Source organism: Pseudorasbora parva, chromosome 2 (assembly GCF_024679245.1).
Source record: "Pseudorasbora parva isolate DD20220531a chromosome 2, ASM2467924v1, whole genome shotgun sequence".
NCBI classification, from domain to species: Eukaryota; Metazoa; Chordata; class Actinopteri; order Cypriniformes; family Gobionidae; genus Pseudorasbora; species Pseudorasbora parva.
In genome coordinates, this window is record NC_090173.1 from 58,769,897 (window position 1) to 58,784,626 (window position 14,730).

The window sequence follows — 14,730 nt, forward strand, 5'->3', positions numbered from 1 at the left end:
AATGGTCGTCTTTTGGACAACTGTCTAATCAGCAGTCTTTCCAGTGATCGTGTAGCTTACAGAACTAGACTGAGAGACCATTTAAAGGCATTTGCAGGTGTTTTGAGTTAATTAGCTGATTAGAGTGTGACAATATTGCGTCTTCAATATTGAACCTTTTCACAAATTTTTTAATTTTCTGAGATACTGAATTTGGGATTTTCCTTAGGTGTCAGTTATAATTATCAAAATTAAAACAAATAAACATTTGAAATATCTGTAGAACATTTTGTCATTGTTATGGGGATTATAAGTAATCTGGAGGAAAGTTAGTGAGGGAAGTGCCTAAAGATTTTATTTAAAATTTGATTCCTGCACGTGGGAGAGCGAACCACTAGAATTTAATGAAATGAGTGGAAATGCTGACCTGAGAGATCATGGCTGAGCAGAGGTATATGCCGTTTGATCGGTTCATTTCTGTGTTTACTGAATCTAAGTTAGAGATCAGTTGAAGACTAGTCTTATTTATTGACTAGTTATTATATATATATATATATATATATATATATATATATATATGTTAATATTTAAGTTTATTAAATATGAACAGATGGAGGCAACTGCTGTGGTGAGCCCCTCAGACAGCTCTCTCAGTTAAAATCACGCAAATGAGTGCAAAACAATCATCTAGGTGGCCAATAGCTCCAATCATCTAGGTGGCCAATAGCTCCAATCATCTGGGTGGCCAATAGCTCCAATCATCTGAGTGGCCAATAGAGATTGATTTTTACATAGTGAAATTAATATTTTTTATGAGCACTTAGCTTATATATTTAACACTAACAGTACAAATAAAGTAACAAAAATACAAACCTGATTCCAAAAAAGTTGGTACACTGTACAAATTGTGAATAAAAACAGAATGCAATGTGGAAGTTTCAAATTGCAATATTTTATTCAGAATACAACATAGATGACACATCAAATGTTTAAGGGAAAAAATAAGCTGATTTTAAATGTCATGGAATCAACATATCAAAAAAATTTGGGACAAGGCCATGTTTACTACTGTGTGGCATCCCCTCTTCTTTTTATAACAGTCTGAGAACTGAGGAGACAAGTTGATCAAGTTTAGGAATAGGAATGTTGTCTCATTATTGTCTAATACATGCTTCTAGTTGCTCAACTGTCTTGGGTCTTCTTTGTTGGATCCATCCATCCATCCATCCATCCATTATCTTCCGCTTATCCGGGGCCGGGTCGCGGGGGCAACAGTCTAAGCAGAGACGCCCAGACTTCCTTCTCCCTAGCCACTTCCTCCAGCTCCTCCGGGGGAACCCCGAGGCGTTCCCAGGCCAGCCAGGAGACATAATCCCTCCAGCGTGTCCTTGGTCTTCCCCGGGGCCTCGTCCCGGTGGGACGTGCCCGGAACACCTCCCTGGGAAGGCGTCCAGGAGGCACCCGAAATAGATGCCCGAGCCACCTCAGCTGGCTCCTCTCGATGTGAAGGAGCAACGGCTCTACTCTGAGCTCCTCCCGAGTGACCGAGCTTCTCACCCTATCTCTAAGGGAGCGCCCAGCCACCCTGCGGAGAAAGCTCGTTTCAGCCGCCTGTATCCGGGATCTTGTCATTTCGGTCATGACCCACAGCTCATGACCATAGGTGAGAGTAGGAATGTAGATTGACTGGTAAATCGAGAGCTTCGCCTTACAGCTCAGCCCTTCTTCACCACGACCGATCGGTACATTGCCCGCATTACTGCAGATGCTGCACCGATCCGTCTGTCAATCTCCTTTTCCATCTTTCCCTCACTCGTAAACAAGACCCCAAGATACTTAAACTCCTCCACTTGAGGCAAGAACTCTCCACCAACCTGAAGTGAGCAAGCTACCCTTTTCCGACTGAGAACCATGGCCTCGGACTTGGAGGTGCTGATTCTCATCCCAGTCGCTTCACACTCTGCTGCAAACCGTCCCAGTGCATGCTGAAGGTCCTGGTCTGAGGGTGCCAACACGACAACATCATATGCAAAGAGCAGTGACGAAATCGCACGGTCCCCAAACCGGACACTCTCCGACCCTTGGCTGCGTCTAGAAATTCTGTCCATAAAAATTATGAACAGAACCGGTGACAAAGGGCAGCCCTGCCGGAGACCAACATGCACTGGAAACAAATTTGACTTACTGTCGGCAATGCGAACCAAGCTCCTGCTCTGGTCGTAAAGGGACTGTACAGCCCTAAGCAAGGGGCCCCGGACTCCATACTCCCAGAGCACCCTCCACAGGGTGCCACGAGGAACACAGTCGAATGCCTTCTCCAAATCCACAGAGCACATGCGGACTGTTTGGGCAAACTCCCATGAACCCTCCAGCACCCTGTGAAGGATATAGAGCTGGTCTAGTGTTCCACGACCGGGACGAAAACCACACTGCTCCTTCTGAATCCGAGGTTCCACTATCGGTCGAATTCTCCTCTCCAGTACCCTGGCATAGACTTTCCCAGGGAGGCTGAGAGGCTACTTTGTTGCATCTTCCTCTTTATAATGCACCAAATGTTTTCTATGGCAACAAGATTAAAAATAACAGTTTTAATGGGTTTCAGTGTGGACATTTTTGTGCAAAAGGCCCTGAATGTATTTTGTTTACCTAGTGCAAAATAGTTTTTTTTAAAAAAGGAAATGGTTCTTAAATATTAAAATTCAAATAAAAATACACACCTGTGGCAAATTGTATGCAGTTAGCATTACCACAGGCAAAGTTATTTTTAAAAAAATGAAAAGGACAAAAATGTCCATAAGGATGCACGCTATAAATGATTAAAGTAAGAGGCTTAAATTATGCAAATCAATGAAAGGATTCAGCTCTGAAAGCACGAGTGCTGCACATCATGCGCTCACACCACTTTCTGCTGTTTGTTGCACTTAGCTTTGAGTATATAAAGTCTCATTAAACATTTCACATACACATCACAATGATGACGATGCATGTGCAAACACTATTGATGTGTTTTGAGAGCTCGCATCTCTTCAGCTGACGTGCCAGCTGCCGCAAATTAAACTGAAATGTTCAACGTCGTGTCCCTAAGCTCAACACACAGTTGTCTTCAGTTAAAAATAGCAAGAATAAATTATATCACCAGTGCGGATGCTGCTGTCTCTCACATAGCAGTCTCTGATCTGGAAATAATCTGAAAACAAAAGTTAAAGATAACACACATTCATTGCATTTTACTGTGAAAAGAGTTCGCCGTCTTTATTAAAATCAACACATTTAGGGCCCTATAAAATCCGTTTTATTTTTTCCCAAATTCCGTTTTATTTTCCCCCAAATTCTGTTTTTTCTGTTTTAATTTTTACAAATTCCGTTTTTTCTGTTTTAATTTTTGCAGATTCCTTTTTTTCCGTTTTAATTTTTGGGAATTAATTTTTTTTTACCCTTTACTGTTATTTTAGTCAAAAAAGAGTGTGCTTTTAATGTTAATATAATAGAACATAAAACAAAAAAAAAAAGAGAATTACCTTACATCTTTTGAGGTAACAAACCACATTTACTTTTTAGGACAAATACTGCATGATGCAACATAACACTGCACTTCAAATATTAATGGTTATGAGCTTAAACTTTCCAGTAAAATACATTATATTAGTTTATATAAGTTAAAATGAAAGTGCTCCATTAGCTTTCTCTTTCAAGTAAAAAAAAAAATAAAGAACTAAAAAAAATCATAAATCATCTTTTACATACAGTATTAAGTAAAACATTTAAAGCTGAAAAATAACATGAAAAAATAACAAATTTCACCATTAAAATAATGTAGTGAATTGTTCTGTGGGTTTAACAATCACCATTATGATCCAGAGATGTGAAAAATAAAAAATAAAATACACGAAAACACAACACTGCCAGAAGTTTTTTCCCCCTACTTCAAAGGCCCCTTTAAATTATTAAAACTAGATGCTTATCTTAACTTTGAGGTTACTTTTATCATGTAAACTACCCATATACCGCATGTTAAATGCATATGCGATTGGAACAGAGGGGAACACGGTCGCATTTGCAAGAGATATGCTGCCTACTGTGCCTATCTTAAATCAAAGCACGAGAATGACAGGGGTCGAGCAGACCACCGGAAAGTCTGACCGAATTGGACAATATTTGTCTGTATTTGCAATACACGAGCCGCGGTTCAACTGCGCGCGACCAATGCTGCCTGAGCACAACGGGCACGCGGCTCCTGCTCTCCATACACAAAGCTTCTGCGCTGCCTGTGCGGGCAGTGTGAAACCACCGTTAGTGTCGGGTTTCTTAACTTTTTCGCTGACGAAAGCAGAGCCGTAGAAACCAACTTCGCCATACTTTCATTGTTTTGAAGGGTGAGCTGAAATGACGGGAGGGGTTGTGTCGTCAAGATTTGCTTCCCACGGTCTGCATTTTCAGAACATACGTTCTGCTCCCATACAAATCAGAATTTCATTACAAATATGTAAAATTCCAGGAAACTCTGCGTTAACACAAGATTCCGTGTTGATATGCCAATTCCGCGATTCCGTGATCGCGGAAATTATAAGGCCCTGCACATTAATGATTTATCTCTCATCAACCTGCAATTTTTGGAATGTTACTTTTTATTACTTTGCCCACCTGACCCGCAGATATAACCACAATCCACGCATACTCTGAGTCCTTACACAAATATTGTCTTTCTCCTACATGACTGTGTAGTTAAATGACCTAAACGAAGCTTTGAGGCAAAATGATTTTGACGTAGAACATTTCTTGAGGGAACTCGCACTGCGTCATAGAGATGACAGTTTGGGGAAATGAGTACCCACTATGCCACACCAGTCGCAACCACCTGGTGTGAAGACCAAATCAGGCACACTCGGGAGGTGAGCACTCTGGCGCCTGGCAGTCTGCACCTCCCGGCGGTGCCAGGGGCCAGAGTGCTCACCTCCCGAGTGTGCCTCCTGATTGTGCCTGATTTGCAGAGTGCAGAGTAGCCCACCCAGCCGCTTCGCAGATCTCCTGCAAAGAGGCTCCAGAAAGGCCATGCCCCTGGTAGAATGAGCCCTCACGGCTATTGATGAAGGCAATGCGCACCTGATTAGCCATGGACATAGCCTGGACAATCCAATTACTGATTGTCTGCTGTAAAGTAGTAAAACACTTTCTTAGGTGGACCAAAACACACCAACAACTGATCTGACTTCCTCCACTGCGCAGACTTCTCCAAATAAATCCTCAATGCCGAACCGGGCACAGGAGGTGAAGTTTGCCCTCTTCCGCCATCATGTGAGGTGGGGGATGGAAGGCCTGAAGAACCGCACCTTAGGCACATAGCACGGAGTCGGGTGCAAGATGGCCTTAACTCCGCCTGGGGCAAACTCCAAGCAAGTTGGCACTACTGTCAAAGCCTGGAGGTCCCCCACTCTCCTCAGAGAAGTGATTGCAGGGAGAAAGGCCACCTTAAGGGTCAGGTTCTTGGCTTCGACCGACTCCAGTGGCTCGAAGGGGGCCTCGGCCAGCCTCTCAAGCACTACTGCCAGGTCGCAGGTTGGGACTCTGGAATGAGCCACAGGCCTCATTCTCCGTGCCCCAAGGAGGAACCATACAACCAAATGATGCCTCCCCAGCGGTCCATCACCTATAGGTGAGTGGAAAGCCCCGCTGGCAGCCACGTACACCTTAAGTGAGAACAGGGTAAGCCCAGCGGAGAAGCGATCTTTGAGGAACTCCAGCACTGAAGCCACCGGACAGTTAACTGGTTTCACCTCACGCTATCTACACCAAGTGGAAAACACATTACACTTCAGGCTGTACAGTCTCCTGATGGAAGGAGCTCTAGAGCTAAGTAAGGTCTCCACAACACCTGTTGACAGACCTTCTTTAGATACTGGGCCCCCTCAGGGACGAGACCCATAGGTTCTAAAACTCTGGCTGGGGGTGGAATATTTTTTCCCCCGCCTGAGACAGCAGATCCCTCCTCAGAGGGACCTGCCATGGGAGGCCATCTAACAGGTCAATGATGTCGGAGAACCCAACACAGGTCGGCCACTGGGATGCTACTAGGAGCAGGCTGACGCCCTCCCGGCAGACCTGCTCCAGACCTCCCGGAAGCAGAGCAATCGGGGGAAATGCATACAGACGCCGCCTTGGCCACGTCTGTGTCATGAGGGAGAACCACAGTGGACAGTGGGACATCTCTCGAGACGCGAATAAATCCACTTCCACCGGGTCGTATCTCCTGCACATGGCCTCCACCACCTCGGGGTGGAGAAGCCACTCCCGGGCCTGAGTCCCTGCCTTGACAGGATGTCTGCTCCCTGGTTTTGGTCCCCAGGAATGTACATCGCCCTGAGGGATGACAATTTCCGCTGGCCCCCCATGACCGCGCCCCAGCCAGTGAGGGAGGCATCTGTTGAAACAGTTTTCCAACAACATGATGCTCACAGTTCTGGCCCTAGGGACATAAACCAAGGCTTCTTCCATATGACAAGGGGACGAAAGCATCTGCTCGTTACCCTGATCATGAGAAAAGGATTCTTCTTTAGGGAAAAACCCCTTGGTCTTCAGCCACCACTGTAGGGGTCTCATGTGGAGCAGGCCGAACGGAATCACGTTGGACGCTGCTGCTATGAGGCCCAGCAGTCTCTGGAAATGCTTGACAGTGAGGCTACGGCCTAGCTTCACCCTGGAGACGGAGCAGGCCAAACGGAATCACTTAGGACGCTGCTGCTATGAGGCCCAGCAGTCTCTGGAAATGCTTGACAGTGAGGCTGCGGCCTAGCTTCACCCTGGAGACTCAATAAATGCGGAGGACAGTTGTGCCTGCATCGTTTTTGACTCCCATACACCCCCCAAGAACGTAGTCCGCTGGGAGGGCATCAACATGCTCTATTCGTGTTGAGTCTCAGCCCCAAGCACCTCGTGGTCCAGAACGACATCTCGATGTCGAACCCCCATATCGTACGACTTGACCAGAATGAGCTAGTCGTCGATATAATTGAGTACACAGATGCCCTTGAGCCTCAGCAGAGCCAGAGCTGCATCCATGCACTTTGTAAAGGTGCGAGGGGAAAGAGCCAGGCCGAAGGGAAGAACCCGATACTGGTACGCTTCGCCCCCAAAAGCGAACCTCAGGAACTTCCTGTGGGCAGGAAGGATGGGTACGTGGAAATATGCGTCTTTAGATTCATCGTGAAGAACCAGTCCTTGAACTGGATCTGACTCATGATGGGATAGTAAGCATCTTGAACTTGAATCTCCTCAGAGAACAGTTCAAGTACCTCAGATCTAATAAGGGACGCAAGCCCCATCTTTTTTGGGAACAATGAAGTAGCGGTTATAAAAGACGGACTCCCTGTCTGGCGGAGGGATACACTTTATGGCCTCCTTTACAATCAGGGAGTAAACTTCCTTTTCCATAACCTGGCACTGGGCTGGAAACACCACAGTCCAGACCACAGCGATGAACCTCGGTGGTGGAACACTGAACTGCAGTCAGCTTCGTTGAGGAGGATTTTCGGTGTGTGAACGTGCTCGCTGCCCAGCTGCAGGTCTTTCTAGAAGCGGCTGGAATAGCATGCGTTCGCTAGAAATCAATGTGGCCCAAGCCCCATAGACGGCGGATCGCAGCATCGACTTGCAGAAAACTCCACAGAGGAGGCAACGTCGATCGCTCTCTGGGAGAGGGGGCTTCATCTGCCTGGGAATCCCTTTAGATGAATATATAGACAAGTGAGTACAATTTGGATGATAGGCAAATAATATCTAACTCCACAAAGTCAGATAAATTGCATTTAGTTCCTCAGAATTAAATGCCACCATAATCACCCATTAAGTGAACATGGTCTAAATGATAGGCTGAATAAACATATCTAAGTTTAATTTCTCAGAATTAAATGCAGCCATAATCACCAGATGATACCGTTTTAAAATATATTTAATGAGTCGACATCTACACGCTGCCTCGGCAAGCGCAAGATTCGATCCGTTTACAACACATCGGCAGTACGCTTCGAGATATTTCTCAACGAACACAGCCAGCACCCTCAGGAGCTGACTGCATGCCTCGCGCCAAACAGTATCACATGTACACCGATTGCGTGTGTTCACTCTTATTGCAGACCCGTAATCTACGCGCTGCCTCTGCAACGTGAGATCGAGCCTTGCATTATGAAGTGGCGTGCTCTCTTTTACTTCGCTAAATTGATGCTGAGCACATCTAATTCCTCATTATCGGATCACTCAAGCATCTGGTTCTTGACAACGGGGAAAGAAGCCACAGCTCGAGCTTCCGCACAGGGGAGGAGAACGTTGACTCGCTACAGACAGCCCCCTTGAGAGCTGCCAAGTGTCTTTATTTTATGAATGAAGTAGCGTGTTTGGGGCTTAACGTCACCCGCCTCAGTGCTGTGCACGTCTGATTCCTCAGAATTAGATGGCTCGAGCATCGGGTTCTCCTCCCCGGGGGAAGAAGCTGCAGCGCTGGCTTCCATGCGGGGAAGGAGAACATCTGAACTGTCAGACCAGGACTGAGAAGCTGCCTCAGCAGTCCCAGGACATGCTGACAAGAGGGGAACATTTAGTTTTTATTGTGAGTGCACAAACATAGAAGTAGAAATTTAACAGATAATAATGATGTAACTTGCCTGAACAACTAAAATCAATGGACTATTTTGAGTCTTTTTCACACTGATGTGAAAAAAGCGAGTTGGTCATTCCAGACCTCTAGGGGTTAATGTTTTACATGTATAATTGTTTTGATGCCTGTTGTGTTGTGCTATTAGGTTAACATTTGTCTTTTTTTCCTTAGACCTGATGCCGTTGAAAGTGGAGTGTGAAAAACTAAAGGAAATGGAAGAAAAAGATCACTATGAGGATTATCATGATTTCATAACCAAAGAAAAATATTTTAGTTGCTCACAGACGGAAAATACTTCAAAAAAAAGCAGAGAAAAAAATGAAAAGAAAGAAACTGTAAGTTATTTCACCTGCCAACAGTGTGGAAAGAGTTTTGATCAACATGAAAACCTTAAAGTCCACATGAGAATTCACACTGGAGAGAAGCTGTTCACCTGCAAACAATGTGAAAAAAGTTTCAGCAGAAAAGGAAGCCTTAACAGACACATACGAATTCATACTGGAGAGAAGCTTTTCACATGCCCTCAGTGTGAAAAGAGTTTCAATCAACAAGGACGTCTTATAGTCCACATGAGAATTCACACTGGAGAGAAGCCATTCACATGCCCTCAGTGTGGAAAAAGTTTCACTGAAAAAGGAAGCCTTATAGGCCACATGAAAACTCACACTGGAGAGAAGCCTTACACCTGCCCACAGTGTGGAAAGAGTTTCACTGAAAAAGGAAGCCTTATAGTCCACATGAGAATTCACACTGGAGAGAAGCCATTCACATGTCCACAGTGTGGAAAGAGTTTCAATCATAAAATAAATCTTAGCATGCACATAAGAATTCACACTGGAGAGAAGCCATTCACATGTCAACAGTGTGGAAAGAGTTTCGCCAGAAAAGAAGGCCTTAACAGACATGTGAGAGTTCACACTGGAGAGAAGCCTTACGTGTGCCCTCAGTGTGGAAAAGATTTCAACCGTAAAGGGAATCTTGATTCCCACATGAGAACTCACACTGGAGAGAAACCATTCAAATGCCATCAGTGTGGAAAGAGTTTCAATGGAAAAGGAAGCCTTATAGTCCACATGAGAATTCACACTGGAGAGAAGCCTTACACCTGCCCACAGTGTGGAAAAGATTTCAACTATAAAGGAAATCTTGATTCCCACATGAGAACTCACACTGGAGAGAAGCCGTTCATTTGTGATCTCTGTGGCAAGAGTTTCAGATATAAAGAAACCTTAAAGCACCACATGAGGAATCACTTATGAGAGAATGGTTTTGAATGAGTTTCGGACAGAAAAACCTTAAGCCAAAAGTAAACTTTTACCCCTTTTCCACCAAGGCAGTGCTGGTGCTAAATCGGAGACAGAGCCTAGTTTCAAATCAGTTCTTTGTGTTTCCACAGCCAAAGCACCAGCTCCGAGCCAGGAAAAGTGGTTCTTAAGTAACACCAAAACATTGCTGGGCTAGAAGTAAGAACCGCTTGCGTCACCGGCTGGTGATCAACAAGATGAACACAAAACTGTGACCGCCATTTTTTCAATAGCAGCTAATCAAGCTAACAGCTGCTGGACTGTAATCTCCATCTATACAAATCATGGAGAGCTGCACGAATGCGTTGGATTTGCGGCTTTTAATGCTGATTTGGATCAGAAAGCCATGAGTCACTGAGGGAAGGCTTGTTCGAGATGCATCGGCGCGCGCTGTGCAGACTGATTGCGTATGACATCAAAGTAGAGCGAGCGCCAACGACTCCTTATGCTTTTGAATCGCTCACGCGGTATTTTGATATCATACACGGATCGGTCTGCGCAGCGCCGATGCATCTCGAACAAGCCTGGTGTGTTTGTATTTCCCCCTGCCTCGCTAGCATTGCTAAAACGCTAGCAAGAAAGATGAGACGTATACAGTGACGTGGCTCTCTTACATGTGGAAAGCCAAACCCGTTCATAAAGGCTCTCAAGTTGAACCAACTTAGAACTGACACTAGCACGGGCTCTGAACTAGCACTCGGTTCATTCTGGTGGAAAAGGGGTATTAGTGGTTTTTGTTTTTTTTACACGTGTGTGTGCAGTCAAACAAAGCATTTCAAAGGATACTTCTTTTGACTTGTATGTGTACATAGGCATTAAACACAATTTTGAGCAATCTCACGCCATGAGTTCGAACCCTCTTTCTAACCTCTGTGCACAATCTCTCATCTCTATGGCCCTTAGGGATGGAATGATAACCGGTTTTGAAAACTCACTGTAAATCCTGTCCATTCAACGTCAGTCTGGTGCATGTGCATAGCTTTGTTTTCTGAATGAGAATAAATGTCAGATGGCAGTGCCGATAGATTGTTCAGACTTCTTCTTCTTTCGGCTTTTCCCTTCAGGGGTCGCCACAGCAAATCATCTGCCTCCATCCAGTCCTATCCCCTGTATCCTCTTCTCTTAGACCGACTACCTTCATGTTCTCCTTCATTACATCCATAAACCTCCTCTTTGGTCTTCCTCTTGACCTCCTGTCTGGCAGCTCTAACCTCAGCATCCTTTTACCGATGTATTCACTCTCCCTCCTCTGAACATGTCCAAACCATCTCAGCCTGGCCTCTCTAACTTTGTCTCCAAAACATCTCACATGTGCTGTCCCTCTAATGTACTCATTCCTGAGCCTATCCATCCTCGGCATTCCCAAAGAGAACCTCAACATCTTCACGTCTGCTACCTCTAGCTCTTCCTCCTGTCTTTTCTTCAGTGTCTCTAAACCATACAACATCGCTGGTCTCACTACTATCCTGTACACCTTTCCTTTCATTCTTGCTGGTACTCTTTTATCACACAACAGATCTGACACTTTTCTCCACCCATTCCAACCTGCCTGCACACGCTTCTTCACCTCTTTTCCACACTCCCCATTGCTTTGGACTGTTGACCCTAAGTACTTAAAATCCTGCAACTTCTTTACCTCTTCTCCCTGTATCCTCACTGTTCCACTTGGTTCCCTCTCATTCACACACGTATTCTGTCTTGCTGTGACTAACCTTCATTCCTCTTCTCTCCAGAGCAAACCTCCATCTCTCTAGACTTTCCTCCACCTGCTCCCACTACAGATCACAATGTCATCTGCAAACATGATAGTCCATCTGTCTGACCTCCCATATATTCCCTGCTGACCTCTTCTGTCAGCCTGTCCATCACCACCGCAAACAAGAAGGGGCTCAGAGCCGATCCTGGATGCAGTCCCACCTTCACCGTGAAGTCCTCTGTCTCACCTACAGCACACCTTACCACTCTCCTAATGCTCTCATACATATCCTGTACTACTCTAACATACTTCACTGCCACTCCAGACCTCCTCATACAATACCACAGCTCCTCCTCTCTCTTGGCACTCTGTTATATGCTTTCTCTAAATCTACAAAGACACAATGCATCTCTTTCTGACCCTCTCTGTACTTCTCCATTAACATTCTCAAAGCAAATAATGCATCTGTAGTGCTCTTTCTTGGCATGAAACCATACTGCTGCTCACAAATGTCCACTTCTCCCCTTAGCCTTGCTTCCACTACTCTTTCCCACAACTTGATTGTATGGCTCATCAGCTTAAAGGAGTACTTCAGCGCTGGGAAGATGAATCTGTATTTAAACTGGGTCCTCAATGTAGTAGAAATGTGAAATTATTTTTTAATTTGGTGCCTTCTAGACTGAGAAAAGACAAAAAATGTATTTTTGTCTCATGGGGATGAAAGACTACAATTCCCAGAATGCTTCGCTGCCCTGTGAGGACATTCCCAAAGCCACCTATTTGATTACTGTGACTGAGTTAAAGAAGACACTACAATTAAAAACTGAACGTGTCTGTTCAATATAATGAGTGAGTCACCGCGCGAGTCTCACAGCACTGAGCACTAACTGCAGGAGTGAAAAAAATGAGCTGATGAGGTCTCGTGATGAGAGCTGAGGTAATCGCGACTCGCGGCATACATTCACAACGCGAGTTCAGTTTGGCACGCGTTTCAGTTCATGCCTTTGCAAGCTTAACTTTCATAGAAATTAATTTGAGAAGTTAGAAGACTTACATTGCTCACCATAGCTCCGTTTAAATGAGTGCCTGTAACTGAGCTCTCCCTGCGAGCTGAGTGTAATCTCCCATCCCCCATGCGCAGATTCAAAACATGCGGAAATGGCTCCCTCTGCTGGCTGTAGTCTTTAGCCTTTGGCCAAACGTTCCTCCTATGATGCAAATATCATCAATTTGCATCATAGGAGGAATTTTTCCAGAAATAAAATGCATAAATCTCTTGTCTCAGGAGGATATGAGGGGGGAAAGCACAATCATTTGAATATACTCCAGGGTTTCTACTGATACAAGGCCATATGCTAATCGCTGAAGTAACCCTTTAATACCTCTGTAGTTTCCACAACTCTGCACATCTCCCTTGTTCTTAAAAATCGGCACCAAAACACTTCTCCTTCATTCCTCAGGCATCCTCTCACTCTCTAAAACCTTGTTCAAACAACCTAGGTAAAAACTCTACTTCCATCTCTCCTAGATACTTCCATACCTCCACTGGAATGTCATCAGGACCAACTGCCTTTCCTCTTTTCATTCTCTTCAAAGCTCTCCTAACTTTACCCTTGCTAATACTTTTAGCCTAGTGGTCAACAATATTTGCCTCTACAACTCTTCTCTCCCTGTCATTTTCCTCATTCATCAGTTCCTCAAAGTACTCCTTCCATCTTTCACTCACCCTCCTGTCACCTGTCAACACATTTCCATCTCTATCCCTCTGCCTCGCCAACTGATACACACCCCTCTCACCTTCTTTACTATCTAACCTTGCATACATGTCCTCATACGCTTTCTGTTTGGCTTTTGCCACCTCTATCTTAACCTCACGCTGCATCACCCTATATTCCTGTCTACTTTCCTCTGTCCTCTCACTGTCCCACTTCTTCCTTGCTAACCTCTTCCTCTGGATACTCTCCTGGCCTTGCTCATTCCACCACCAAGTCTCCTTGTCTTCTTTCCTCATTCTAGATGACACACCTAGCACCTTTTTACCCGTCTCCCTGATCACTTAAGCTGTAGTAGTCCAGTCATCTGGACATCATTGTTCAGACTTCTTAAAGGACCAAATCTGAATTGTTATATTTTACAAAAGTTCTGAGTAGAGCTTGGATCAGGCTCAAAAAATCAAACCCGACCCTACCCGACCCCGTGCACGTTGTGTCCGAGACCGGCCCGGCCCGACACATTAACTGGAATTATGAGCCCGAGATTAAACTTGACCATTTTTAATACAAGGGCGTACTGACGAGATTGAGCCTGTAATGAGCCGAGAGCAGCAAAGCTGGTGTCACTCATGTTAAAACTAACATTGATAAACTGAAATGAGTTGATAACATAGCTGTTTTCTCCAGAGCGACTGTACAGCTGAATCAAATTTTGTTTTAATATTTCCCTGTTTGTAACACTGTGAAGCTGATTTGAAACAATCGTCATTGTAAAAGCACTATATAAATAAAGTTGACTTGAATTGACTCAGCTCAATAATCCGGAGGCACGCGCTCCTGAACCTGAATGATGAATGATGAACATGAATGATGTTAGCTCAAATCCAGCTCAGACATTAATAAAATTAACATAAATCCGTAGCTTACTTTGTTGTAGCCATTGAACAATGTTTTTGTTTTTCATATTTATGTTTAAATATTATAATATTGTTTTTACATTATATCTGATTATAATAAGTGCAAATATGCGAGTGGCTCATGACTTATGAGAGTGTTTCTGTTCAGAATGCTCCACTTCATCACTGCACAAGCTGTGAGTTTCACGCTCATGTTTAGAATAATCAACTTGTGCAACTTTGTAGCCTACACATTTGTTTCTTAGTTGTAGTATTAGTTCTTACTTTGCTAAAAATATATATTATTTCTGATTATAGCAGAGCTTTCTGCCCACCCATTAGACTAATAAAGTAATGATTAAAAAAAACACACTTGATCAAGGGCCCGGCCCACAGGTTGGTTCGGGTCAGGTTCAGGCAGGGAATCTAAAATCGAGGATGGTCGCCCTGTCTATAATGTAAATAATGTGAAGCTCAAGCCAAAGATGAACAAACAAGT

At 44.5% G+C, this 14,730-nt stretch overlaps 1 protein-coding gene across 1 annotated transcript in view; it reads left to right on the forward strand.

Moving 5' to 3' along the window:
- LOC137049375 (zinc finger protein 585A-like) overlaps positions 1–14,730 on the forward strand; it is a 45,418-nt gene that overhangs the window by 14,137 nt on the left and 16,551 nt on the right. The window contains exons 3-4 of the mRNA XM_067427927.1: positions 8,795–9,881; positions 11,201–11,395. Coding sequence (XP_067284028.1) covers positions 8,795–9,881; positions 11,201–11,395 — 1,282 coding nt within the window. The remainder of the gene's footprint in view (positions 1–8,794; positions 9,882–11,200; positions 11,396–14,730) is intronic.